The 27504-nt window shown below is 40.8% G+C and overlaps 1 protein-coding gene across 1 annotated transcript in view; it reads left to right on the top strand.

Moving 5' to 3' along the window:
* Positions 1 to 27504, top strand: part of ush2a (Usher syndrome 2A (autosomal recessive, mild)) — a 256938-nt gene that overhangs the window by 191290 nt on the left and 38144 nt on the right. Inside the window, exons 66-71 of the mRNA XM_078160648.1 lie at positions 5986 to 6184; positions 14369 to 14476; positions 16103 to 16286; positions 20942 to 21099; positions 25304 to 25462; positions 26779 to 26941. Coding sequence (XP_078016774.1) covers positions 5986 to 6184; positions 14369 to 14476; positions 16103 to 16286; positions 20942 to 21099; positions 25304 to 25462; positions 26779 to 26941 — 971 coding nt within the window. The remainder of the gene's footprint in view (positions 1 to 5985; positions 6185 to 14368; positions 14477 to 16102; positions 16287 to 20941; positions 21100 to 25303; positions 25463 to 26778; positions 26942 to 27504) is intronic.

The following is a 27504-nucleotide window of genomic DNA, read 5'->3' as shown; positions in this document are numbered from 1 at the left end:
AACAGTCCCTAAAGTGTGGTGAGGTTTGTGGACTGTTACCTGCCACAAAGAGAGAAATGTGAACAGCTTGTTTCTCCTCTGACACGTCACATACCTGTGTGCCACCACGGCTCGGCTGTTCAGGTACTTTTGGGCAGTCATGACACCAAGAAGAGGAAATTATTGGACCTGGAGCCAGGCTTCTCCATCGCGGTAAGCCATTATCTTGCGCCACAGAGCACTATGGCCGCCATATTTGACAGGAATACATTCCTGTCTGTGTATGTGACCCCCGTTCAACCTACAACCGGCAGGATTCGCCTTTCGTTTTTGTTGCTGGTTGATATCTGTACTCGCACAGCTGCTCCTGAATGATTTCTTTTGCTCGCCCAAAACTATTTTTAGTCGCAAATGTGAGTAAAATGCTTGCACCGTAGAGATCTGTGGAAAACAAATCACTGTGTTTTAGTACCGCGGTCTACCGTTGGTACCAGTATACCCTGCAACACTACTCTAGATAGTTCAGTATTACATTCTTTGCAAACCGCTTTTCTTCTATCACTCTCCAACACTTTGAAATATTGGCGCACTGCCAACATTTTAATCCAGTATCTTTGATTTTACTCCGTCTGTCACTGCACGCTGTTTGATTGCGTCATCAAAACACGCCGCTATTATTCAGCTTTGCTTTTCACTTATTCCACCGAATACCGAATGTGTGTTTTGTTGCAATATTCGGCCGAATATATTCGGTTACCGAATAATCGGTGCGTCCCTAGTAGCAGCTAACAAAATCGTGGGTTGTGACAGCCTTATCAGTGGTAACTGCCATTCCAGCCCGGTGCAGAGCGGTGATATTTAGCTAGGTAGTAGGATACACACATAGGGACTTACATGCACCTTCACGCGTGCACCGCCGGACCGTCTACCACGACAACAAACAAAAGCCTTAATTACAACATGCATAGCTTCATTCTCTGCTCAGGCAGATTCCATAACTCCATCATATCTTTACCCAGCAAATAGATGCAGCTGCTATATTCATGCTTTAAATGTTGTATACATCTCTTTTAAAATCTGGTTCATTTACTTTGTGAAATTCTCTACCATTTTCTACTGGACAGTTTACACTAGGATAGAAATAGTAATTTAAGTAATTTGCTCCTGTTTTCTGCTGTTAGTCTGATTTTATTTTGAGTATATAACTGGAAAAGCCTAGAAGATATAATGAGAAAATTGTGTTTCATTCCGTGATATATGTATTTAAAGCAGGGACACTGATACCGACTGGGACATTGCAAAGCTCTGGCATTCATGTGCTCTCTCCCTGCCAAAGTTTTGCTCTCAGTAGGCATTGGTATTATATAACAGAATAAAGCCAACATCATGATGTGAATGATGCACCAACTGGACCTCCAGTGTTTCCCACGAACAGACTTCACTTGCCCAGGTATATGTACTGTTGCTCAAGTATATTTGGCGACCCATTATAACCATTTTTTGTTGTTTTTTTCATTCATTTGAGAGATGCCAATCTGCGACCAGTTAACTAGTGGATAATCTCCCCTTGCTCTACACCTCCTGAAACTTTTTATTTTGCTACGGCAGCCAAGGCAAAAGTGCCCCGAAGTGCTGATGTTGTGTCAAAGACAGTGTCATTGTCAAATGATGTTTCCCTCCTGTTAGAATGATGCTTTGCGTAGCACCCCCTGTGTGGTTGGTTTAGATTTAGAGGAAACATATCAACTAAGAAACAGACCTCAACACAACACTGGCTTCCGATCTGCAGCGGTAGTTTCCTCTGGTCTTGTTTCTCTGTGAGCTGCATGTGAATCTGGCACGAAAATAAATAAACAATATGAAGAATATATAAAATGTAAATGATCTGATTTTGATAAAAATTTGCTTCCCATGCTTGCCAACCATTTTGCTTTTCCTGCCCCTCTCCCTTGCTGTTTTCCTGGAGTTCAGTTTACCCAATTTTTACCCCCCAACATGATGAAATTTCAAAATCTGCCAATCCACTGTATTTATTAGAAATGGCTTAGTAACAATTATATATATATATATATATATATATATATATATATATATATATATATATACATATGTTTTAACACAGTTGTATTTCAGACCTGTGGGAAACACTGAATAGTAAAAACATTTCTTTAAAGAAGCAGGCTCCTGGATCATCCTGCCTCGAAACTTTTTTCCATTTAGCTGTACACTACACGACCACGAAAACATGCACAAACCCTCCTAAAGCCGTACACAGCTACACTACGAGCTCAATCTCTTTCTCCCATGCGCTCTCTGTCTACCTCACTCCCTCATACACACACATACATATATGTTCACACAAACAAGCACACACACTCCCAGCAAAGGGTGGAAAGGGAGTGAGTTGGATTAGTTTGTACACCAGTGAAAATTGGCCAAACAGTCCCAATTATGGGATAACTTGGGCTAACCTAATACACCACTGCAATTACCTGGCATCAGCCCCCTCACATTCACGCACACACACACACACACACACACACACACACACAGGCACGGACAAACAAACACAGGCACACACAAACGCACACCTGCTGTGACAACAGAAGGTGCTGATCTAATACAGTTGGTCACTTAGAGAGGGAGGAAGAGCGATTGGTCCTCCTCTGTCTTCGAATCCTTTTGTCCTGTTCTCTCTGCTATTTGTCTCCTGTCATTCCTCTGATCCCAACGTCACACACTTCACTTTCTCCCAACTGTTGTCTCTCTCCTCTCCTAACCGCTCTCATCCTCTCTGCTTTCCACTGTCCAAACACCAGTTTCTCTTTCACAGCAACTGTCATCTGGTGTCCAACATTATCCCTTTCCCATTTTCATCTGGTCCTCTAAGCTTTCATTCCTTTGTATACAGGAAGAAGGGTTGGATGAAGAGTATCTCAGTGAGGCATGCTTTCATGTATCTAGCTTTTCATTACATGTGAGTGAAATTTGAGCACCTGCATTGTATTTTCTGAGCTTTTATGTCATGTGTACATTCCATGTTTTATCTACCTGATCAATAAACTATAAGATGAATGAATCAGTCATTTCAAATAAAATCGGTTTAGAGACAGGTAGTATCATGAGTGAGTTAATTGCACTTCAAAGGGAACCTGGATTACCCAGGTTCTTCTAAGTCATTGGAATGTTAAGTTTAAGAGTTAAGTTGTCCACCAAAGCAACGATGAACTTAATGTTACATTTAGGGTACACTTGCATACAGTAGGGTGTTGTATGACTTTATTTCCTTTACATTTGAGCAAAGTCTTGACAGACATCCAAGTTAACAGCACACTGAGGCACTCACTGATTGATGCTACTCCTTCCCTGCATCTTCCTTATCTTCTTCTTCTCTTTCTCCCTTTCTGTTTCCTCTCTTCCACCTCTTTGTGTTGGCATGCGTATACCCGCATGCACCTGTGTGTGCGTGTTTATGTGTGCGCGCGTGTGTCTCCTTAGTTGTAGTAGCAGTCTTCTAATTGCATAGCACTGTGTGGGACAGGTGGGGGAAGTGCTAGTGACAGTCTATTAAGGCAGGATATCCCTGTTGCCATTAGCAGCAGATTGCCCTGTGATTCTGTGGTCTCCACATTCACCCAGCATTCAGAGGGACCCACAGATACTACACGAGGAATTTACAATAAGATGGTCACTCACAACAGTGTGCTAAAAAGCAGTGATTTTTTTTTTCCTCGCCAGTTGCATCACTAAAGCAGCTTTCAGTTGGTTTCTTGGTCATGCAGAAGTGCAAAAGCAGCGGAGTAGGTCAATTAAGGCACGAGATCTATGTTGTCATCAGAATGAGTAACATTCTGGAGAGATAATCCTTAAACTGGAAGCAACAAACTCTTAGTCTCCAGTAATTTCTCACTGGTATACTGCTCTAGGTAAAATTGCCATTAAATACACAAACACTGGACTGTAATGGCTGGCATTGCATTCACCTTTCTTTTCTTTTTTCTACATATTTACACAAGTGACATGGTTCTTGCCTCTAGGTCAGTGGGTTCTAGGAATAAGATATAGTGTTGTGTGTAAAATCCATAGTTTGTGGATTGCAGACAGGGTCTGTCATCTCCATGTGCTTCAAGAAGTCTGCCATCATTCCTGTGCCCAAGAAAACAAAACCAACAGGCCTGAACGACTACCGCCCAACAGCTGGTCGAAGATTACATCTGCTCCTCGCCAACCAACACACTGGACCCACAACAGTTTGCCTACTATCCTAACCAATCAAGGGAGGACGCCATAGCAGACATCGTCCACACCGCCCTGTCTCGCTTGGAAGAGAAAGGAAGCTATGTGAGATCACTGTTCGTTGACTACACTTGGACGTTTAACACCATAGTTCCCTCCAGGCTCATCACAAAACTCAAGGATCTGGGATTAAACACCTCACTGTGCATGTGGATCTTTTACTTCTTGACAGGCAGACGACAGGTTGTGAGAGTGGGCAAACACACCTCTACCACCCTCATTCTAAACACAGGAGCACCCCAGGGCTGCGTTTGGAGTCCCCTGCTGTACTCCCTGTACAGACATGACTCTGCTGCCACCTCAGACTCCAACACCATTGTTAGTTAGCTGATGACACAACTGTGGTGGGTCTGATTACAGAAAACAACAAAAAAGGACCCCCTGAAAGATGAAGAGGACCTGATCCACTGGTGTCAAGACAACAACCTACTCCTGGACGTCATCACCTAAAGAGATGAGAATGGACTTTGGGCAGAAGCAGCAAAGGAACCCCTCCCCTTTTATGTCAACTAGTCCTCAGTGAAGAGGGTGGACAGTTTTAAGGACCTTGGCATCCACATCACAGAGGGCCTGACCTGGGCGCTGCGTACCAACTCAGTGGTGAGAAAGTCAAGTCAGAGACTTTCACATTGGACGCCTGAGGAAATTCAGGGTATCCCTTTAAATACTGAGGAATTTCTACTCCTGCACCATCAAGAGCATCACTGCCTGGTGCGGAAACAGCACCAAACAGGACCACAAGGCCCTGCAAAGAGTGGTTGGTTCCGTTGAACAGACTATAGGGGCTGCTTTACAGTGCTTAAAGTATGCTTACACCAGGCGCTGCAAAAATTAGGCCAGGAGAACCATTGAAGATCCCGAACACCCGAATAAGGACCCTTCCCCCCTTCTAAGGTCAGGAAGAAGGTACCAGTTACACCAAGCCAGCACTGAGAGGCTCAGAAAGAGCTTCTGCCCTCAGGTCACGAGGATCCTAAATGAAGACCCTGCCTAAAATCGCCTTTGCATGTTCTCCTCGTGTCAGAATGGTTTTCTCCGAGTGCTCCAGGTTCCCCCCACAATCCAGAGACATAAACATCATGTTAATTGGTGATTCTAAATTGGCTAAGGTGTGAATGTGAGCATGAATAATTGTCTGTCTGTCTGTCTATGTCTCAGCCCTGTGACAGTTGGGCGACCTGTCCAGGGTGTACCCTGCCTCTCGCCCAGTGTCAGCTGGGATAGGCTCAAGCACACCTGCAACCCCAAACAGGATAAGCAGTTACAGAAAATTAATGAATGATGAATGTATCTTGTATGATTTGTTGTGGCATATTGATTGATTGATTGATTGATTTAGGGTTCTTCCATCATGCAAGTTGTGGACACTGTGTTTTGGTTTCATTTGTTCCCTGGTTTGTCCGTCCATTGTAGCAGGTTATAATCCAAAAATGTGTTGGTGTCTACATTTTACCTTTCCCTTTATTTTTGGGGAAATAAATTAAATCACCAGCAAATGTCTTTCTCTGTCGTCAACAAGGTCTTTATTACCTTAGAGAGGGAAGCTCTGAATTTGGATGCAGTTTTTTATTGGGTTGTGATCATGTTAATTACATTCATAAATGGTCGCAGCAGAAATCCATCTGTTAGCCACACTTTTTACATTCTGTAAAATATCTGAAACGTGTTTCTTCTGTTTATGTGTGTGTCTGTATTCGTGTGTGTGTTCAGGTGGTGGCAGTGACAGTCCAGGGAGTCCCAGAGGGCGTTCAGCCTCCAGTGGTCACAGCTTTAAGCCCCTCCTCCCTCAGTGTGAGCTGGTCTGAACCGACACGTCCCAATGGAAACATACAGCGGTACCACCTGAACCAGACTAGTGTTGGAACCATATTTACACACATTGAAGGGCCCAGAAATTATACTGTGACTGGTAAGATTCTCATGTTATAAAATGCCGCACTTTTCCTCCATTCTTTAGCTTGTTTAGTTCCCTCTCTCCCTCTCTATCCTTTCTTTCTCTCTCCTCTCCTCTTTTATTTTGCTCTCCTCCTCTTCCTGCACCTCTCACTTCTTTGATCTCCGTCTCACCTCCTCACCTCACACACCAGATATTCCCCCCGTACACCTGTCCTTTGTCATATCTGAATCATCTCCTAACTCCTGCTCTTCTCCTCTCCTATACCCCTCTCTAGTCCTCCTCATCTTCCTTTCTCCTTATCTGTCCACTCCTGTTTTTTTTCTTTGTCATGCATTTATTTATGTGTGCTGGTTTCGGGAAGCCATCTAATGTCTGAATTTACACCTGATTCCCGCCATGCTGTCTGTGGCCCAGCCCCTCACACAGACACAAACACACTCACATGAGCACACACAAAAGAAACAAAAACAAAATAAGCACAGAAGCACACTCAAACATTAAGGTCCGGCACACAGACGGATACCTCACATACCCAGCTATACACCTGAGAAAAACTCAAAACAGCAGCAGTTTGAGACCCAGGGCTCTGAACAAAATAAATACAGCAAGTACACAGAGAGAGAGACAAACACAAGTGTTGGCTTGTCTTAATATTGTAGATCTGCACACAAACATGGTGGTGTCAGGACTGGGTGATTTGTGGGTCTTGTTTTATCTACCCTGAGGAGGAGCTGTGTTGCTGGCCCTCTGCCATCAGTCACAACACACACAAACACACACACATGCAGACACAAACACCTGCATAAAGCATTGTAAAACAAATGTTTGTTGTCTGTGTAAAAACAGAAAATTTAAGAGACACCACAGAGAAGTGCCAATAGAAAACCATCACAGTAGACATGCCTACTTCTGGAATAGAAATACTCAAACTCAAATTTCAATATTTAAAGTGTTTAATTGGTGATTTGATTTTTAAATATTACATTTTTCCATGCAAGAACCGAGTGATGACATCTTTTGAAGATGAAATTTAGTGGCATTTCCCCCTCACAGCTCTGCTCTCTGCTCTGTCTTGGACTCAGACCAGGCAACGGCTTTGCCAGTAGCCGATAGACTATTCCCATGGTGCCTGTGGTTGGCTTGTATGGTCAGGAGTTGTGTGTGCACAAGCATGTGTGTTTGTATGTGTAGGCATGAGGCAAAGCAAACAATGCCAAATAGAGATGGTAATGTGCTGTAATACTGTACCAGCCCCATGTGCCAGTGTAAGCAACCAGCATGCGTGTGTGAAATTCCCCTGTCCCCCAGTGAGACACTGGAAAACCCTGAGTATTCAGCCAAAACCACTACTGGGGCGCTCTCTCCCTCCCCTTTATCTGTCTGTCTGTCTCTCTCTCTCTCCCGCTCTTGTTTCTTCACATTGCAGCTGTCTTTGTACAACACATGTATGCGCTAGGAATTACTTCCTGTTTTTAACTGTCTCACAGACATAGTGAATCACAAAGTTTTACAATAACAAAGGATCTGAAATGGATCAAACTTTAAGGCCTACTACAGATTAATTCCAAAAAGCTTTTAATGGTCCCAAACCAGTTCTGCATATCAGCTCAGAGCAACCATACTATGTTTATTTACTGTGAAAAAAAATAGGCTTTGTCTCTCATTTGATTTAATCATATAAATTCATATTTAATATAGTTTGAACTAAACACAATTGATTTTGTATTTTTTTGGCAATATTTTTAAAAATTAGTCTTAATCTGTGTCTTTTACATTTTCGTACCCATGCACACACATACACACACTTTCAAAGAGTACATATACAAACTCATGTTCCTCTTCAAACTGTACGTAAGTGCTGCTGTTGTAATGAGTAACTGCCGTTAAATCATAGCTGTTGAATCGGTTTCATACCACTAGCAATACCGACCAGTTGACATACAAAAACAATACACTAAAAGGTAAAACAGAGAGGTAGATGGTGGGCGGGGGCCTGAGTGGGGAGTAACCTCATCAGTTAAATTAGATAAAAGGGAATGACACAGAATTATACAAACTGAGGGGGTGAAAGGTGCACAGAATGACACTTTTTGAAACAGAGTGAAGGAGAAAGGAAGAAAGAGTGCGACAGATGAAAAGATGGATGGATGTATCTAAGTGTTTTCAGTGAAATATGAACAGAAATAATTGCCACGCTACTCCCCCGTCCTTAATGTTTAATACGCCATTGTTCATCTTCTCTGCATCTCTCTGACGATTCTCAACACTGTCAGAGACAGATGCTTCAACAGCTCATTCACTCATTCACTCACTCCAACAACAGAAACTGGAGAATGGATTTTTTTAGCCAGATCAAGTCACTCTTGTAGAGTTGTAACTTATTTTGATCACTTTGGTCTGCAAACCCTTGATTTATAAAGAAAGGTTCATGTCAATTCAATGATAAACATAGAATTATGACACAGTAACAAGTAAAATAGTAATTTTAATTAAGCGTACCTGTTGCTGGTCCTTATGGTAAAGATCTAAAAATACAGTGCTCTATATAAAATCCCCAAATTTCACCTTTGAGGCAGAAATAATTAAAACTCTTTGAGACATTTGTGGTTTTCTTCAGTCCAGAAAAAAGGTTTTATATCTCAGAAGCCACGCCACAAAAAACCTATCTGTAACACTGCCCACCTATAAATGGTATTTTGTCACTTCTGCCTTAGAAGAATACTATACCCACAAAAGGGCTATTTGTATATCAATTACACAACACGTGACCACTTTATTTTTCTGCCATGCCACCAGGGTAAACAGAGAAACGGGTCCAGGTTGAACAGCAAAATTATATCAAAACATTCTGTTATATACTCGCATATGACTTGTATGGTATAATCCAAGTCTAATTCATCCACACGCTCAGTACTTCCCAAACACATGCATTTTCACTTACATGTTACAATATAAAATACTTCCACTTATAAGTAGTGTGCCTGAGCAGGCGCTTGTGTTTGAGCTCACCCAGAGCCGAGTTCAAACACGCATTGCCGTGGCATGCTACTTGGCCGTGCATGAGACTGTTTGTACTGACGTGTTTTTGTCCAAATGTTTTATTGAAAATGCATGTGTTTGGGAAGTACTGAGCAGTTATCTGGGTAAATGAAACTCGGAAGATACTGCAGGAGTTGTGTGAGAGTTTGTAAACTGATGTTTGGATATAGTTTTGCTGTTGTTAAATGTGATCCCCAATGACTTCAATTGATTAATCATTTTTGCCTTTTTGGAATCTAGATTTATTGTGGCGATATGCAAGAAAAACAGATGCTTCAAGTTTTCTCTATGAATTCAAGGTAGCACGCTGTGAGTAACAGTTACACAAAATGATTATGAGAGTCAAGTACTCCTTTAATAGTTAACAGTGGGGGGGCGCTGAATCATTCCTCTGTAGTACCAGAATCAAAGTTATGTTACAGAAAGTGTTGCTTCCAACTGGTTTGCACTGTTATATGAAAATTCCCAAAGTCAGCAGCCTCTATGATGCCAGACAAATTATAAAAACAAATTTGTGGCTTCTACCATTCCCAGTTTATTTTTTTATTTGCCTGAGGAAAGCAAGAAATGGGCTCTTATTACTAGCATTTTTAGCAGTTCTGAAAAGTGACACTTCATAGAAAGAATTAAGCACTACTGTACAAAGACACCCCATGTGAATCGATATTAAGTATTGCTATCATTAGCTCACGATGAATTATTGCCTGCAATTATATAGATTATGGCATTAATCATGTGTTTAATTGGTCTTTTGTAGGCTCATTATTAATTCAGAACAGCAGGGAATAGAGTATGTTCTTTTATTTATTAATGCGTTTCCCCCGTAGCCCATGCTCTGATTGGTCCGCGCTATAGGTGCAGGCATGCAGACATGGCAAAGGGAGGAGAGGAGATAGGCAAGAACTTTGCTTTCATGTGTCAATTGTGAATCTGTCTCTTATGAGAAGTGTCAGCCTTACAGTATGTGGATCTTTTTCCATCCAGCCACACCATGTAACTTAATGACTTCTGCTTCTAACTTCTAAAATTGGAGCAAAGAACAAGTTTGGCAGGCTTGCAGTAAAAAGATGGAGCTCAGTGGGACAGATGTTATCTGAAATATTGCAGATCCGTGGGTTACCCAGCTTAGTCTGAGTTGAGTGATTTTTTTTTTTTTTTCCACTCAGGGTCAAGCAAAATGAGTCCACATTTGAATATTTACTTTCAAGTTAAATTAATAGAAATGAAGCTCTACGGTTTTGTTAAAAGATGGGAATGGAAGTGGTTCACAAATTACTGGTTTTCTTTTCAGTTGGGAAAACTTATTTTTTCAAGATATTTCTCCGAAATAAATATTAATACAACGATAAACAAGCAAAGTAAGAGCTATAATTGTCAGAAGATGTATGAAGCATTTACAACACAAATGAAAAGATGTACACTGTACAATAAGTTTAACCTGCATATATGGGTTTGCTGGCTTAGGGAATCTGTATATACTGTGTGTGTGTGTGTGTGTGTGTGTGTGTGTGTGTGTGTGTGTGTGTGTGTTTGTGAACCTGATCTCATTGTTCCATCCCAGACGGTCTCTGCATTAGGGAGCCACAGACAGGAAGTCAAACTCTTAATTATTTAGGAGAGGTGTTATCAAAGCTCTCCTCCCCCTCTCTCTCTCTCTCTCTCTCTCTCTCTTTCTGTTTTTTCTTTTGTTTTCTTGCTTGATCCTGATGCTTCATCTGTTCTTTCCATTTCTAATGCGAATAAAGCAACTTTTGTTTTACTTACTAACTCTTTGTTTCTAGTTCCCTTTGCATTTCCCTCTCCTGCTTGACCCTGCATTGTATCACCCCTCTCTTTCTTCTCTTTCCCTTATCTTTCCATTTTAGCCTTTCATGTCTTTCTCACCTAGCCTCACATTTCTTCCGCCTGGCTTCCCCACCTTCTCTCCATCTTCTCTTTCACTTCACCACTTCTTTGTCTTTCTCTATTTTCTTTTTCATGTCAATGCAAAGAACTTTATTGGCATGAAAGTTTCAAGAACAATGTTGCCAAAGCATCAAAATACAACACACAAAAATAGTGATATGGACATTGACACATCTCTCTGTCTCTCCTTCTCTCTTTCTGTCTTCCTCTGTCTCAGTCTCTCAATGTGGTGTATCAGGTAACTGGCATGGTATTGCGGCCTGTGCCCATCATCCTATCATATTCTCCACTGCAAACAGGGAATGGCATCCTGTCAATAAAATGCAGCTTTAAATCAGTTACTTTTACTGCAACACACACACACACACACACACACACACACTGAAGAGAAATCCACAACAGTTTCACAATCCCGTCTTTTGTTTGTTCGCTTTCTCACATGCAGTCTTTCTCTTTAACTTTTCTCTTCGATGTGAGCTTCAACTCTTCACCGTCTCACTGCCAGTGTGTGTCTCTCTCTGTTCCTCTGTCTGTCTTGCACAAAAACACACCGATTTCCACTGTGTCCAGCTCTCATGATGACAGTTACAGCCTTGTCTCACTCTGTGTTAGTGAGCCACTGGCTGCTCACATCAAAACGCCCTCCACCCGTTTTTCACTTCCCGGTGATCACTGTTAAAATGATTGAAGCTTTCTCTGTCTTTCCATAATCAAGCACATAAGCACATGTGTATGCGCCGGTATGTGCACATACAGGTATACACACACACACACACACACACACACACACATGCATGTACACTTACTCTCTCTGTTGTGCACACAAACACACACAGTGGTAGGCATGGTGTCATTTCTTCAGCAGACCAACACTGCCCTCTTCAGGCAGAGTGTTTTAAAGGTAATTTGAAACACACCAAGAGACATCAAAGGTGTTTGTGTGTGTGTTTGCATTCCTCTGCAGATGCACATGTGTTGAATGAGAGCGAGATTTTGTTTGTTTTGGTATATATTTGAAATAGCATGAAACAGAGTGGATGGAGAGTCAGATGATGTGCGGTCATTCACAGAGTTTTGACATTCCTTTACTGTCTGACCGTGCGCTCCTTTCATAGAGAGCAGAACTGATAAATCAGCTTTTACAGGCATGTTCTCTGATCAATCCTCTTTGCTTCCTGACCTGAGTTTAGGCTGGTATTAATCACTACGGGCAACACTTAAAAGCATTTCGAACATTATTTTTATGCAGGGCAATTTCACGTAATATCCAATTTTTCATTGTTTCTGAAGCCACTGCCACGTGTCTTCATTGCCGCATAAAGTTGTCTACTTGTGTTGAATATTATAACTAAGTTGTCTTTGCAGTTTTTGCCCCATACTGACTCCCATAGGAACACTCTGTCTGACTGTATGTAGAAAAATGTAGTGAAGGATAACTGCTTTATTCAGCATTGCAAAAAATGACATCACTTGCAGTGTAGATATCATTTACTATGCTGGAGTGGACACACGCATATACACACGCTTAGTTGCACAGTTAAATAGTGTAACAGAGCCTTACGCTTTAACCCTAGTACTTTTGTATGGCTGGCAGATTTTCTTTATTTAACCCAAACACAGGGCAACATTGTGAGAACATTTGCACACACACACACACACACACATTGATCAGAGGTTGGGTTGAGCATGACAGGCTGCGAGGCATGTTAAGCAGGCAAAGCAGTAGAAAGAGATGTGAGGAAACCGTGGTAAAGCACTCCGCTGTGCATTAGAGTGTGTGTGTGCGTGCGTGTGTGTTCGTGCCCATGTTCTCTGCCATATACCGTCGACACAGGATGGGTACTGACATACATATCGCAGCTGAGACACAAAGTAGGGTTTCCCCTCTCTCAGCCTCCAATATATACGCAATTAGAAATATATAGAATATTAGCTAAATAATATTGAAAACATTATTTATATTTATTTTACACATAGTTAAATTTGGGTTTTTTATTTTCACTAAATTACAGATGTGATAACGCATTTGTATTATCAATGATAATAAATTATAAGTCACATTTGGTAGTCGAGTGTCCTGTACTGTCCCTAACTACTCTTTGGTCAAGTAGAGGAAGAAATTTTATATATTAGTAATGTATGAAAAATGTTTCTCAATATTAAAACATATTTATCTAATTCACAGACATCCTTAATGTTGTAAAATATATATCACCTCTCCTTAGAGGAAATAAAGACACTGTATTATGCAATGCCAAAGCCTGTTTTTCTATTCATCCTTTTGAAATAAAGTCATTTTACTTCTTTTATTTTCCCTTCAATTTGATTTGTAAGCTGTTGTATGCTGTCAGCCACGTGAATGACCATAAAACATCCAGTCAGCCCCCATGACAACATTAGGAATTTGCATCCATCCATTCATCCTCATCCATCCACCGTAAATCAGACCTGGGCATAAAATATATCTGAAGGAAACAAAGGTTTTCAATCACCTGAAAGTGGTTCTAACTCAAGGATAACTTTGCTCAGGTACATGCAGGGTTTTTTAGCAACTTCTAGTATTTAACTCGTCCTATAAAAGGTTAAATGTAACACCGAAAACTGATTTCCTGTGGTTGCAGTTAAAGGATCACTCAGTCGCTATGTGATTTCTTTTAGGCTGCATAGCGGGTGCCTATAAATAAATCATGTCTGGACGCTGTAGCCTAAACGCATACCGAGGTATCATAATTATCATAGATCAAAAGCTGATGACATTACAGCGTTGGACCGGTCCTATCCCATGTCAGTTCCGCGGCTGCCCATCTTTACGTTGTTTCATTATTGAGTTATGGCATGCATAATTTAACACCGACAGATATGGATCCATCCGTTGAGAGAGTGTGGAAAGAACAGAGGGAGGGAGAGTGAAATGGAGAGAGAGAGAGAGAGAGAGAGAGAGAGAGAGAGAGAGAGGGAGAAAACGGTTGGGAAGAGAGCTTGTGATACGGACCAGGGCAAGCTTCCCTCTCTCTCTTACTTTTTACCCTATTTTTCATTTTGTTGTTTGTCTCCTCTCTTTCCTCATCCTCTTACACTGTATATCCCTCTGTGCATCTCATGTTATGAAAAACGAATATGCACGGTTTATTGTGTTGAGAATAAAAAAAGAATCCGAACATAAGAAATGTGTGTGATTTTCGATACTTTATGTGTAGGAGTCATCCTTTGTGACCTTTTTATCATATGTGTGTACATGTCTCTGTGCCACAGGTTTGCAGCCGTACACAGACTACAGTTTCGTGCTGGTAGCCTGCACAGCTGTCGGATGTGGAGCCAGCTCACCTTCCTCAGGACGCACCCTGCAAGCCTCCCCTGCTGGTACATATACACACTCACGCAGTTATGAAAATTCTGGAGATCCTTTAGAATCTTTTAAACTTCATTAAAAATTTTAGGAATTCTTTCAATTGTGATTTCATGCTGTGACGTTTATTTACAAGTGTTCAATCTGATTCCACAGGTCTTAAATATTTCCTATACCTGTCAGATTCAGAAAACTGTAAGACAGACATGTGGCACACATTTTTCTCCCCTCAAGAATGTAAAGCTAACGTCAAATAAAAATAATATATTTACAAATTATTGTCTTTGTTGACGTCCTGGCAAACATTTACGTTGTTTTAAATTTATAATTAATTATCATAAAACTCAACTTAATTAAAACATATCAGGACTTTAAGATATTATCATTTTTGATAAATACTAAAGTTCACAATATCTCATGCATTTCGTTAAATGTTTTTACCAAATTTACCTTTGTCAGTGTCCTCCTTACTGATTTCATATTTCAGATACTTTTTTCTTTTTCCTCTCCGCTCCTCTCACTTCTCTCATCTCCTCGCACTGCTCTCCTTTTGTGAATCCTCCCCCTCTCACATCCTCCTTTGGTCGCCGTACACTATATCTCGCTACCCTTCACCTTTCTCTCTCTCATTCTTCTTCCTCACTGTTGACTACGGTGGGACAAAGCCTTATTTTGTTTCCTGAATAAAATGCTGTCATGGATTGTTTTTTTTTAAAGAACTTAAATCAGGATCATTTTCCCTCTTTTCATCCACTTCTCATTTGCTCATGTTCTCTCAGTTCTCTTCCTCTCCACTGCCTCTCCTTCTCTCGTGTGTCCCTTGATCTTTTCCTTCCACATCTGTTTTCTTTTCCCCTGTCCTCTCCACTCCTCTTCTTTTACCATCTATTGCACATTTATCTCCCCTCTGAGGTTTTGATATTTCTCCCATTTTCATTTAAATCTCATTCCTTAGCTTTAAGCACCTTTTTACCCCCTCTGTTCACCTCACCTACCCATCCTTTGTCTTTCTTTCTACAGATCAAATCTCTTTATTTATTATTTTATGTAAATACAGTATATTTCTTCTGTTGAGATCATCCTTCCCACCACTCCCCACACTATCCTTGTGTCTAAATGTACACTACATAATTTAAAAAATCTAAAACACATGGAACTGACATATCTGCTACTCGTTCATGTTTATATCAATTCAATTTTTTAATAGAATGCTTATTTAAGTCTCCTCCTGCACAGAGTTATACACATTTGTGTTCCTTTTAATTTACGACATCCTGTCTGCCTGTCCATGTTCTTCTCCTCTCCTGGTTTCAATATAATCTCATGAGAAAACTTTGTCTACTTCTCATAATTCAGTCGTGCCTCTTCAGTTTGATAATCTGAATTCTCATTCAAATACCTATTTTCAATAGGGTTCAGGTTGTCCTCAGTGAATAGAAAACAAGCTTTTGGGTTTGCTGTTGAACACTTTGGTATCGGCCAGATCTCTCTCAGGAGAAGTCCTGTTTATGTACATGAGGTGATGCACTTCAGTTTTAGTTTGTTTGAGATAAACTGACAAAGGGCTACTAATTAATGATAGGTGCCAGATAATGTGGAAAACACTCACTCACTCCTCTTCTTTCTTCTTTGCATCTCAGGTGTATGGTCCAGCCCCAGACATCTGATAATAAACACATCTGCGGTGGAGCTGTACTGGGATCAGCCACACCATCCTAATGGACACATCTCCCAGTACAGACTGAACAGAGACGGTCTCACTATTTTTACCGGAGACGACCGTGTCCAGAATTACACAGACACTGGACTCCTGCCAAACCACAGGTAGAGAGCACGCACTCGCTCGCTTTGCACACACATGAATGGAAACGTATGCAAGCGTGCGCACACACGTAGACGTCACAGATGCATAAACGCACTTCACTTGTAGCTTCGTAATTAATCATCCCTTTAATTCTTGAATTTTCCCCTTTCGAGTGTGCGCGTGTTTATATCGGGGTCACCCTGTTTTAAAAGCTCTGCTATCGTCCCATCCATGTCTCTCTCTCAGGACTGCACTCTGTATATGTCTGTTTGTGTCATTTAATGAGCAAATATTTGACATGCCAATGACAGACGCAAACATTGCCACACACACGCACACACACACACACACACACACACACACACACTAAAACACAAATCAGATTTGGCTTTTGCTTACAGACAGCAGTGGAGCGGAGATTTTATTTATCTGTTTATTTTCATTTAACCTTTATTAATCCGTGTCTTTTTTCTAAGATGGATTTTCTGTTTTAATTATGGGAGTGTAAAATGATACCCCCCCCCTCCTCTTTCTCTTTCTCTCCTGTCCCCCTTCTCTCTCTCCCTCTCCTTGGCCTCCTCTCTCCAGAGACTATTTCTCCTTACCCCAAATAGAATTCTTGGGATAACACCCTGCAGTACTCCAATCCCCTCTATGTGTGTGTGAAAGAGAAAGAAAGGAAAAAAGAAGATAGGACTGTATGTGTGTGTGACGTTTAATTTTCCCTAATTCCAGATAGTCTGCCAGAAGGTATTCCCGTCCCGACCCTTCGCTTCTCATCACTTGTCTCGCTTTCCCATTCACTTCTCTTTCCTCTCACCCTCCCTCCCTCCCCTCCCATCCTTTTCCCTCTTACCTCATTCCCTTCCTCCTTCCCTTCTTTTCCCAATTTAGCCCTGCGCCAAGAATTACACAGGGAGCACCGGCCCCATTATCCAGGCAGTCTTGTGTGTGTGTTTTTGTCCGCGTGTGCGAGTGTGTACCCACGCATGCCTTTCTGTGTGCGCATGTCTCTGTGCGTGAGACTGCTCAAAGTGGCCATTGATTATTTATGACAATGTTGATTAGCTGTCACTTTGCTTCGGCAGCCCAGGAAGTGTCTAAGATGACGAGAGAATTAACCTATTCCCTCTGGCTGGCCCCGCAGGACACACACACACACACACACACACACACACGCAGGCAAACAGATGCAAATGCCCCACTCACCGATTACCTCCCCCCCACACACACACACACACCATTTTACTTTTGATATCCCAAGGCAGTGTTTACATTTAAGTAAATATCTTCCAGTGATGAAGTGTTTAAATTCATTCTCCCACTGAAACCTTATGCCATGATACAATTCTCTCTCTCCATCACACTCAGGCTCTGCTTTGCTCTCTTCCTCTCTTGATTTCTCTCTCTGTCTGTCTCCACTGTGGTGTGTCTATGTGAGGTCTATTTATTTATGTTTTTCTATGTGTGTCTGTGTGTGTCTGTGTGTGTGTGTGTGTGTGTGTGTGTGTGTGTGTCTATGAGAGTAACATATGAGTAGTTTTAATACCTTTCCCTGACTGCATTCAAACCCACTGCAGAGGTGCTAATGGCCTCCTGTTTAAAACGCTCTGCACAGGAACAATAATCCAACACCAGTGCCTATTAATGCATGTGTGCCGGAGTTTATAGCAAATTAAAGGCTTTTAATGTTAAATGGTGGCCCACTTACACAGCTAATGTAGGCTTTAGCACCAGCCAGCCACACGCTCTTAAAAGGGAAATCTATCTTATGATGTCATGGGCGGGAGAGGTAGAGAGTGGGACAAGAGAGGCAAGAGAGGGAGAAAGAGGAAGAAATGGACCTCAAGAGCAGTCACTGTAAGAACATGCACTAACAGGGACATGTACACACAACAAGCATACGTCTGTATCTGTTTGCAGGGGGAGGTTGCAAAAGGCCATGCTTTTAATACATCTTTCCAGTTGTTTTATTTATCACAGCTAGACTACAATGTACTTTTTTGGCATTCAAGCATTTTTGTCAGAAACTATACAACCTCATTGATCTTAAAACATGCTTTCCTGGCACAGTGCCATTTTTGCCATGCAAAAACTATGTGATGACACAAATTCTTTGTCACAATATTAAGACTTTATTCTACAAGTGAAAGAATACATTCCCCCCTGTGCTCACGCAAGGCTGGGAACTTTAAGGGCCCTGTCTCCCACCTGGTGCAAAATGGCACACAGTGCAGTGCAACTGTCACTGCTAGTTTCAGACCGGCGTAGCTGTCATTGTCACAGTCAGCACCCACATTGTTTAAGAGGCACATGTAATCTTAGTCTCACAACAAGGTGTGGTGTTGGCATATTGCTAGTTGCAGACAGCAAAAAGCATTGCTCCATTGATCAACAATAACTTGTTTTTAAGTCAGAATGGCACAGTATTCATTTAGTAAGATGGGTAAAATAACACATTATTAAAGGGCAAAATATTAATTGCATTCTTTAAAATGTGAACAAAGCAGAGCAGAGCTGCTGCCCGCTGTTACTTTGTGGCAGACTCCCGTATTTAGAAAAACACTGTGCAAAAAAAAAAAACAGACCTATGATTAATTAAAGCAACACTTACCTTTCTGGAAATTTTCGCTTTTCTTTGTTTAGGTTAAAATGCTATTAATAAGCTGATGGCACACTAAAATGTAAGTGAATTCCACCAGAAATAAAAACTCATAATTATACCATTCTCAGATGGTTCTAAGAAAACTCCAACTGAATGCAATGATTGGCCAAGTATCTTGTCTGTCTTCCCCACATGGAGGCCTCCGACTGACGTAACCGCTTGCGTAACTGTATTATCTTGCTTGTTGCCAGTCACCAGTACTATCTAATGTTAGCGTTTACGTTATATTATAAAACTCATCAGTCATCACTGACCTTGGATAGGTTTCAAAACTCTGGGGTTGTGTTTGACTGTGCAGGATAGGTAATGTTATGTTTAGTTTGCTTCTAATATAACATATAATGTAATATGACAACACAGCATCCAGTTGCTAATGGCTAATGTTAGCCTACTGTAGCGTAGCCTCTGAAACATTAACGTAATCTTCCTTGTGCGGTTCCACTTACTAGTAACATTAACGCTACTATCTAACATTAGCACTGTAACCTTATTCTAAACTCATCAGTCATCACTGACTCTGGTTGAGTTTTAAAACTCTGGGGTTGCGTTTGACTGTCTTGGTTATAACGTTACACTGGCTCCCCTCTTCCGTGAATCTAATGTTACCTTGCCAATGCCTACATCTATCTACATAATGAGAACATAATGGAGGAGGGGGGAGTAGGCCTTTGGAGGGAGGTGGAGTTGCAGGAGGAGGAGGATGGGACTTTGGAGGGAGGCGGGATTTGTGGATGTTCAAATTTTTTCTAAGTGCTCTGTGAAATGCAAGAAAGGCAAGAGTAGCTTTAAGAGACTAAATACATCCCTTGCACCTTACTTTGAGATTATGAGCCATTTAACTGGCAAAGGTGGTTGGACACGCCCTAAAAGCACTTGCACCATACAGTTTAGACCATGTGCTATAGATTATTTTAATAGGGCTCAAAGTCTTTTGCTCCTTATTAAGTTTAAGGTTTTTACATTTAGGTTTTAGGTTTTTACCCTCATATATCACTGTTTCATATACATGCAGTTTATGATCTCAGCAGTACTCTGACGATAATCTTCATCAACACTGCTCCAACCCAAACTCCTTCAAATACATAATAACGCTGGGGGGAAAAACCCCCCACAGATCTCCTGATCAATGAAACCACTGTGGTTGCACAGCTGGACTGACCTTCCTTGAAAGAGAACGGGCAGCTGAACTATCACCAAGTTAGTTCTGGTTCTCCATTTTCTTCTGAAGCACAATACGCACAGCGATGCTGAATGGAGTTCACAAACAAAAGAAGAATAAACCAATCAATGTAGAATAAATAGTCACATGTACCAAATAGGATTGAGCTGAGAAAATGAAAAAGCATTTTTACTGCCATAATTATGTTAAGTCAGTTTTATTAATACAGTGCCTAATCATTAAAAAAGTTTTCTCAAGACACCTTTCATATAGAGCAGGTCAAGACCATACTCTGTAATTTACAGAGGCCCAACAGTTGCCCCATGAGCAAGCACTTGGCAACGGTAGTGAGGGAAAATGTCCTATTAACAGGCAGAAACCTCGAACAGAACCAGGCTATACAGTAGGTGGGCAGCCATCTGCCTTGACCGGTTGGGTTTAGACAGAGACTGAGACTCTCCACAGTTTGACAATCCAGCCTGAAAGCAGCATAAACCCAGGTCTGCTCTGCTGTTGTTAGTTTGAGAGCCCCCTTAACATTCAGACCTGATGCTGTCCTGCTTAATGCTGGGTGGACTAGTAGATTAAAGACTAATTAGGTAAAAACTGGTGGAAAATGTGAAGATATTTTAGCATGTATTTGGGATATACTAATAAAACTTCCTTCCATTGTTTGACTGTGTAAGTCATGATGCTGCTCAGGTCCTGACATATTTGCTGCATATAGTGATACTGTGTTGTGTGAAACTGACCCATTAACACTGTCTTTCTACATATTCGTTCCTTCTCTCGATCCCTCATTTATCTTTGCTGCTTTCTCTACACCCCTCTTTACCCCGCCATCTCTTTAGGTATGAGTATGAGCTGGAGGCCAGTACAGGTGGTGGGACTGGTGTGAGTGACAAATATGTCATAAAGACACCAGTCTCATGCCCCACTGGGATCCAACCACCCCACAATGTAACTGTGTCGGGCCCCTACTCCATCTCTCTCGTCTGGACCACTCCTGGTGAGTAGCTTCATGAATGGATGAAAAACATTTTTTAGTCGGAAGTATTGAGTTTCAATCAAAATAATATCACATATTAGAAACCTTTTTTTGTTTCTAATGATATGATACAAACTTGTCTGTTTGCTAATGATGAATTATTTAAACTGAGGTGTAATCTGTAGTACCGAATAGGGGTGGGAATCACTAGAGGGCCTACGATACGATATTATCACGATACTTCTGTCACAATACAATATTATTGCAATATTAAATGTATTGCGATATGCTGAGTATTGTGATAAAACATATTGCAATTTATTATCTTTTTCCCAAATAATGCAAATAATTTCCCCAAATAAAAACTTTATCAATATCAGTTTTACCTCAGAAGATAAAGTTTTCAGTCTGCTCATCTGACTTCAATAAAAAATGTGATATAAAGCGGACAGACTGACCGATACCGTCACAAAATCTGTCATAGGTGCTGCATACACCAGACAATTAAACTGTTGGCAGATTTAACACCCTCTGCAAGGCCAGATTAAGCATGTGAGCAAAACACTTCACATGCAGGTATCCGGCTAACTGAATGGCAACACCCATGTTAGAAGCGTTGTCTGTTACAACGATAAGGTTTTCTATTGGTGTTTGAATGTGCCTTTAAGCAATAGTTAAGGCTATAACTATAGGTAATTTTTATAAAAACTGTTTGTCATATTTGCTGAAAAGGTCACTGTAATCAGGCAGCACTAAATGAGACAGATAATCTGTGAAAAACAACCATACTCTGCCTACCCTATTGCCTTGTAGGGCTTCCAAAGGCATTACTGCATGTGAATTAAAACAACTTATCAGTGCTGAGGAGTGTATCACAGCTGTCAATCATGTCAATTATTGGTCATGAACTGCAGTCAAAATGTCAAAATTGGCAGTGTTACCACTTTGTGACCCGCCATATTGAAAACAGTGGAGCCAAAATAAGGCACTGCCTACTGGCTGGATCAAACTTCTCACTTTACAGCTAAACAGTACACTAAAGTATGTTTCTGAAAACATTTTAGGTGAGATATAGGCAATTCAGTAACAGAATCTTGATTCATATTTTATCAGTGCTGCCTGGTTTGACAGTTTGACCACAGCTCACAAACAATGATTGACAGCTGCCTTAGAGCAAGTGCCATTAGAAGCAAAATTTTGAATTTTGAAAAAAAATGATCTTTTGTAAGTTACCAAATGTAGCTTTAACCATTCAGACCTCTGACCTATTCTGTTTATGCATGCACAAACTCACTTAGCCAAGGCTTTCAGGGTAATTGTGTGGTCACTGAGAAGTAATCACAGACAACAAGAGGGGCCAATTCAGTGTTTGTATGAATTTAAAATCTGTTTTCAGAGGGGAAAGCTCCATTTATCATAACCCTCTGACTTTAAGATCCCCACTTGTCACACTGCAGCAAGAGCTTTTCTAAATAAACCCACAATAAGTAGAACTCTTTCATTTTCACAGAAAGAACAGGGTTAACAGGGTACATATAATATATTTCTAAAGTTATTTCTCAGATAGGTTTCTACAGCAAATGATTTTCCAATAATGTAAATAGCACTAACCAACACTAAAACAGTGGGTGTCACATTCATTATATTTAGATTTACAGGGCAGAAAAAATTATACTATATATATACTATTATACTATAATTATACCGTATTAAACTGAGCAGAGAGAAGTTTTTCCTCCGTGTGAGTTGCTTCTTCCTCTGATATGAGGAGACAGAGAGAGGGGTCAGACTAAAACAAAAGCCCTGAGTAGTTTTGCATTCACCTTCTGGCCTCTCAAGACCTGGACACACACACACACATATACACAGGTTTACATGAGCATACACTCAGGGCTGAGTTTCATGCTTATGGGGCAGTGATTGTCTGCCCTAACCCATCTATCATTGACTATTACTCTCTCATTAGGCTGATTTCCCATCTCAGAAACCGCTTATAGGGCCAACTAGCAAAGACACTTCACTTTGTTGTGTGTGTGGGTGTGTGTGTGTCTTTTGTTTCTTTATGTTTGTGCCTGTGTTTATGCGTGCGTCTTTGTACAGGTTTGTGTGTGTGTGTGTGTGTGTGTGTGTGTGTGTGTGTGTGCGCGTGCATATGTGTGTGTGCACGTCACTGTGGAGACATTTCCATAGGCAGGCCTATTCTATCGTCATTACGGGTTGATTTTAAAGGTGAGGAAATATCGGCTGGGTTCTCACGCTTGGTTAACTCCGTGAGCCCAGAATCTGGAGTGTTTTCGACTTGTGTGTGTATGTGTGCGTGCCAGACTCTCTGACAGTTTGTCTGTCGGTGTGTACGTACATGCAAATGTGTTTGTGTCTTCATATGCATACATTGACTGCCAAAGCAATGACGTATGGCTATTAAAAAGACATTTACTCTAGGATCAATTCGTCCATGGTGGTGTCTGTGTCTGTCTTTGTGTGTGTCTGTGTCTGTGTGTGTGTGTGTGTGAGACCACTTTGTATATGTGCAAGTGTACATGTGTGCATTTGTAATTGTGGGCATCGTGTGTGAAATAGGAGATGGCAAAGCAGCTGATTGGTTGTAAATAATAGAACTTAAATATCACAGTGACGATTAACCCTCTATGGCTGAGCAACACACTGATCAAAGAAAGAGGCATTATGACCCCTCTGTGTGTGTGTGTGTGTGTGTGTGTACTTTGTGAAAGTGTGTGAAAGCAGCCAAAGTGTGGTCGTATAAAAAGCTCCATGTGCTGAAGTCAGAGGTATGCTGTGTGTGTGTGTGTGTGTGTGTGTGTGTGTGTGTGTGTGTGTGTGTGTGTAGGTGCTTGTGTGCATATGTGAGTTGGGGGGTGAATAATTGAAGTCTTTCATTTGTCTGGTAATCAGTTCGTTCTCGAGATATCCAGAGTTCATGAATGTTGAATAACCCATCACAATACAGTTGGCCTGAATTATGGAAAAACCTCCGGTGAGAATATTAACAAAGTCTAGGTGCGTGTGTGTGTATCTATGTGGGTGTTTCTGTATGTATACATTTGTGTGTTTTTATCTGGTTGTGAGACCACGGTGCCAGGATTGTGAAGGCGAGATCAGTCGGTTTTAAGGCAAAAATATGAGCAAATATGCGTGTGTGCTTGCAGGAAATTGAATATTGAACAGAAAGTTCCTTCTTTACTTGAGTTTAATCATATCCTGCAATTTCAGTGCAGAGTACAACTTTAGATAATGAAATATAAACTCAAAGGTCTTGACTATAATCTTTACTGTTTTTGGTACAATTCTGTTCCAAAACTGTCTGGTAGTGAGCAACATGGAGTAAAATGAGCGTAGAACTAGTGAATTAAAATCAATAGTTATGCTCTTGCTTACCTTTCAAAGCAGAATGGTCTCAGTCAATGGCCTTTTTGTAGTATAGTTTGCATGGTACAGCCTATTGTATTCAGCAAAGGTGTGAACAAATTCAATGATTCAACTCATCGGTGACATGTGACCTTACTCGGATTGAGCCTTTTGACTTGACTGTACTTGATACCTTCTCCCAAGCCCAAAGATTAAAAAAATATGTTATTTAAAAGCCATGAATCAGTCATTTCCCTTCGTTCCCTGAATTAACCAACATCAACGCTATCTTTCCTTGCACTTCAACACTTAACTCCGCAGATCCACTTTGTTTGAACCAGTCTGACAGCGTCCAGTCAAGTTGCTGGAGAGAACCATGAAGAACTAATGATACTTTACTAGGCACCAGCTTGAAAAGAAGATACCAACGACATTTTCATTTGCAGACAAAAACTATGTGGTGGTCAACAAAAAACAACTTATAGTACCTAAAATGTGCAGGTCAGAAATTACAAACATAGACACAAAAAGTTTCAGCAAAGTTGTTTTAACAAATAAATACATATCATTTATCTGCACTCTGTTTTGGAAAGTCATGGAGTTTCACAGTCACGTTTTCTAGGCCTGAAAAACTCATGGCATATGTAAAGAGCATTGAAAGTTTTGGAAAAGTCATGGAATTTTGTTGTGTTTGTAATGAATTTTTTTACAACAATCTTCCTTGAATAACCTGTCATGTAATTTAATGAAACATTATGGCAAATTTATTTTCTGCAGCTGTTCATGTGTGATATTGTTTTGTTTACCATCACGTGTTTCTTCATTTTTGCCCCGCTTTCTGCTTTCTCCTTTTCCACAGCTCAGCTCAACAGAAGCCAGCCTGTAACCTACAACATCCTCTTAAATCCAGGAAGTGCCAACACCATAGTGCATCGCGCTGGCCAATACCGGCGCCTCACTGTGACAGGTCTAGAGCCATTCACCGTCTACTACATCAGAGTGCAGGCCTGTCAAATTGGTAAGGATTTGATTATATTGATTTCAGTTCAAAGAACAAAGTTGTAAAAATAAATACACTGTTCAACTGAGGAATTGAAAGAGTTCAATGTAGAAAAAAACTGCTGTACATGGCAGCACTATTTGTGGTTGACAAGCAGTTCTGTTTCACACAGGCTTTGCTCCATAAAAAGTTTTATCATCCTGAACACTGTCCTCTGCAAATCTGCACAGTTAAATGTGTATCAACTTAAATAGTGAGGAGGTCAGTTAGATTCAAAGTTTGAAGGTGGTTAAAGCAGATTTATTGCCAGTGTACACTAAAGATTGCCAAATTAATTCAATTCCTGACACCTTGTTAGATGCATTTACATCATGCTACTACATCACATGATGTGAGGGGTGAGAAGACCTATGGTGCAGTCTGTGGCTAACCAGTTGAACAGAGATGTTTAACTACGCTATTGCCCTTTTTTCACTGGCTTGGTATAACCCACTTTAGCCACAGTGTGGCAAGTTGATGAGCTATTACAACAGCCTCATGTAAAAGGATGACCACACTGACCTGTGATATGTTGCTCTTCTCCTTACCACAGTTGAACAGGTCCCACTAAGCCCTTGACAGAGCAGTATTATTGAATGGATTGACTCCAAAATGCGCCATTATGCAAGATTATCTAAAAAATTACATTTTGCATTCAAAAATTTGTAGTTTGTGGTTAGTTTTTGTTTTTCTGCTTTCAAAGAAAACTATGGATTCAGTGAGTTCAGAGGCTCATTGAGGTGTGTTTGGAGGGAAAATTCTGACCTTAAAACATCCACAGAAATTAACAGACAGATTGTCAACAATGGAGATTGTTGGAACTGCAAGAAAGAATTCAGAAAATTTATAAATCAAAAAAAATTTCTGCTTTTGAGAGTTTCTCTCCCAACATTTATTGGCTTTCATTCCACATGGAAAGTCTTTTCAAGTAATAGGTCAATGTGTTATGAAGAAAAAAGCTTAGACTGTTAAACACCAAATGTTTTACCAGTATGTTTTGACAACATTGTGCAGAGTTAGCATTACATAAACACGAATTCTCTGGTCAGCAATATCTTTTCCAAATGGAGCAGCCATTGCTTTACATCAGCCATGTCCCTCACTGTTGTAACAGTAAATTTTGGTTAAAACACGTATCCCCACCCCTACGGAAAAGTAGCATAGTTTCAGTATAGTATAGTATAGTGTAGTGTATTGATGATTTTGTTTCATTCATTAAAAGAAACAAATGTACTAACATTTTCCCGGAAATGTGTTTGGCTCGAGACTAATTGCTCCTGTTTTGCCTGTTGGAGATGGGTGTGGAGTAGGAGAGGGTGTGTATGCTCGGACTTTAGAGACTGCCCCAGAAGGTTTAATGCCCCCCACAGTGAAGGCAGCTGGAGCCCATGTCCTGGAGATCCACTGGTCACCTCCCAAAAAACCCAACGGACTCATAACATCCTATCATATATACAGGTAATATACACACACAAAAATTCACATGTATAATGTATATATACCCACATACAAAAATGGAAATGTGCTTGCTTGTGTATGACACTGCAACATATGACCAGTGTCTACTTTATTATGCATACCAGTTCTGGTAAGGACCCCTTTTTCCTGTAATGGGTTGAGATCTAAGGAGCAAATGGCCAAATTTGGCCACACAGTGTGTTTGCCCTTTGTCTTTCAAAGTTAACCTTATAACTGTTCCTTTAACAACTTGTGCATTTTCTGATCTGCAACCTCTATTTTTATGTTATGGTAACTTTAGCTACTCGGTTGAGATAAGGGGAAGATTACCTTCAAGGTAATATCTATAAACAGATATCTACATATGTATGCAGATATCTGTTTGCAACAGTACTACCCATCCATTTTCAACCACTTATCCAAAGCCGGGTTGTGGGGGCAGCAGTACTCCAAATGCCCCTCTCGCCAGCAATGCTTTCCAGCTTCCCCTGGGGGATCCCACGGTGTTCCCAGGCCAGACGAGATATGCAATCCCTCCAGCGTGTTCTGGGTCTGCTCTGGGG

Source organism: Epinephelus lanceolatus, chromosome 2 (genome assembly GCF_041903045.1).
Source record: "Epinephelus lanceolatus isolate andai-2023 chromosome 2, ASM4190304v1, whole genome shotgun sequence".
In the NCBI taxonomy this organism is placed as follows: Eukaryota; Metazoa; Chordata; class Actinopteri; order Perciformes; family Serranidae; genus Epinephelus; species Epinephelus lanceolatus.
Note: the sequence above shows the minus strand (reverse complement) of the source record. Positions and strands in the feature narration are given on the sequence as shown.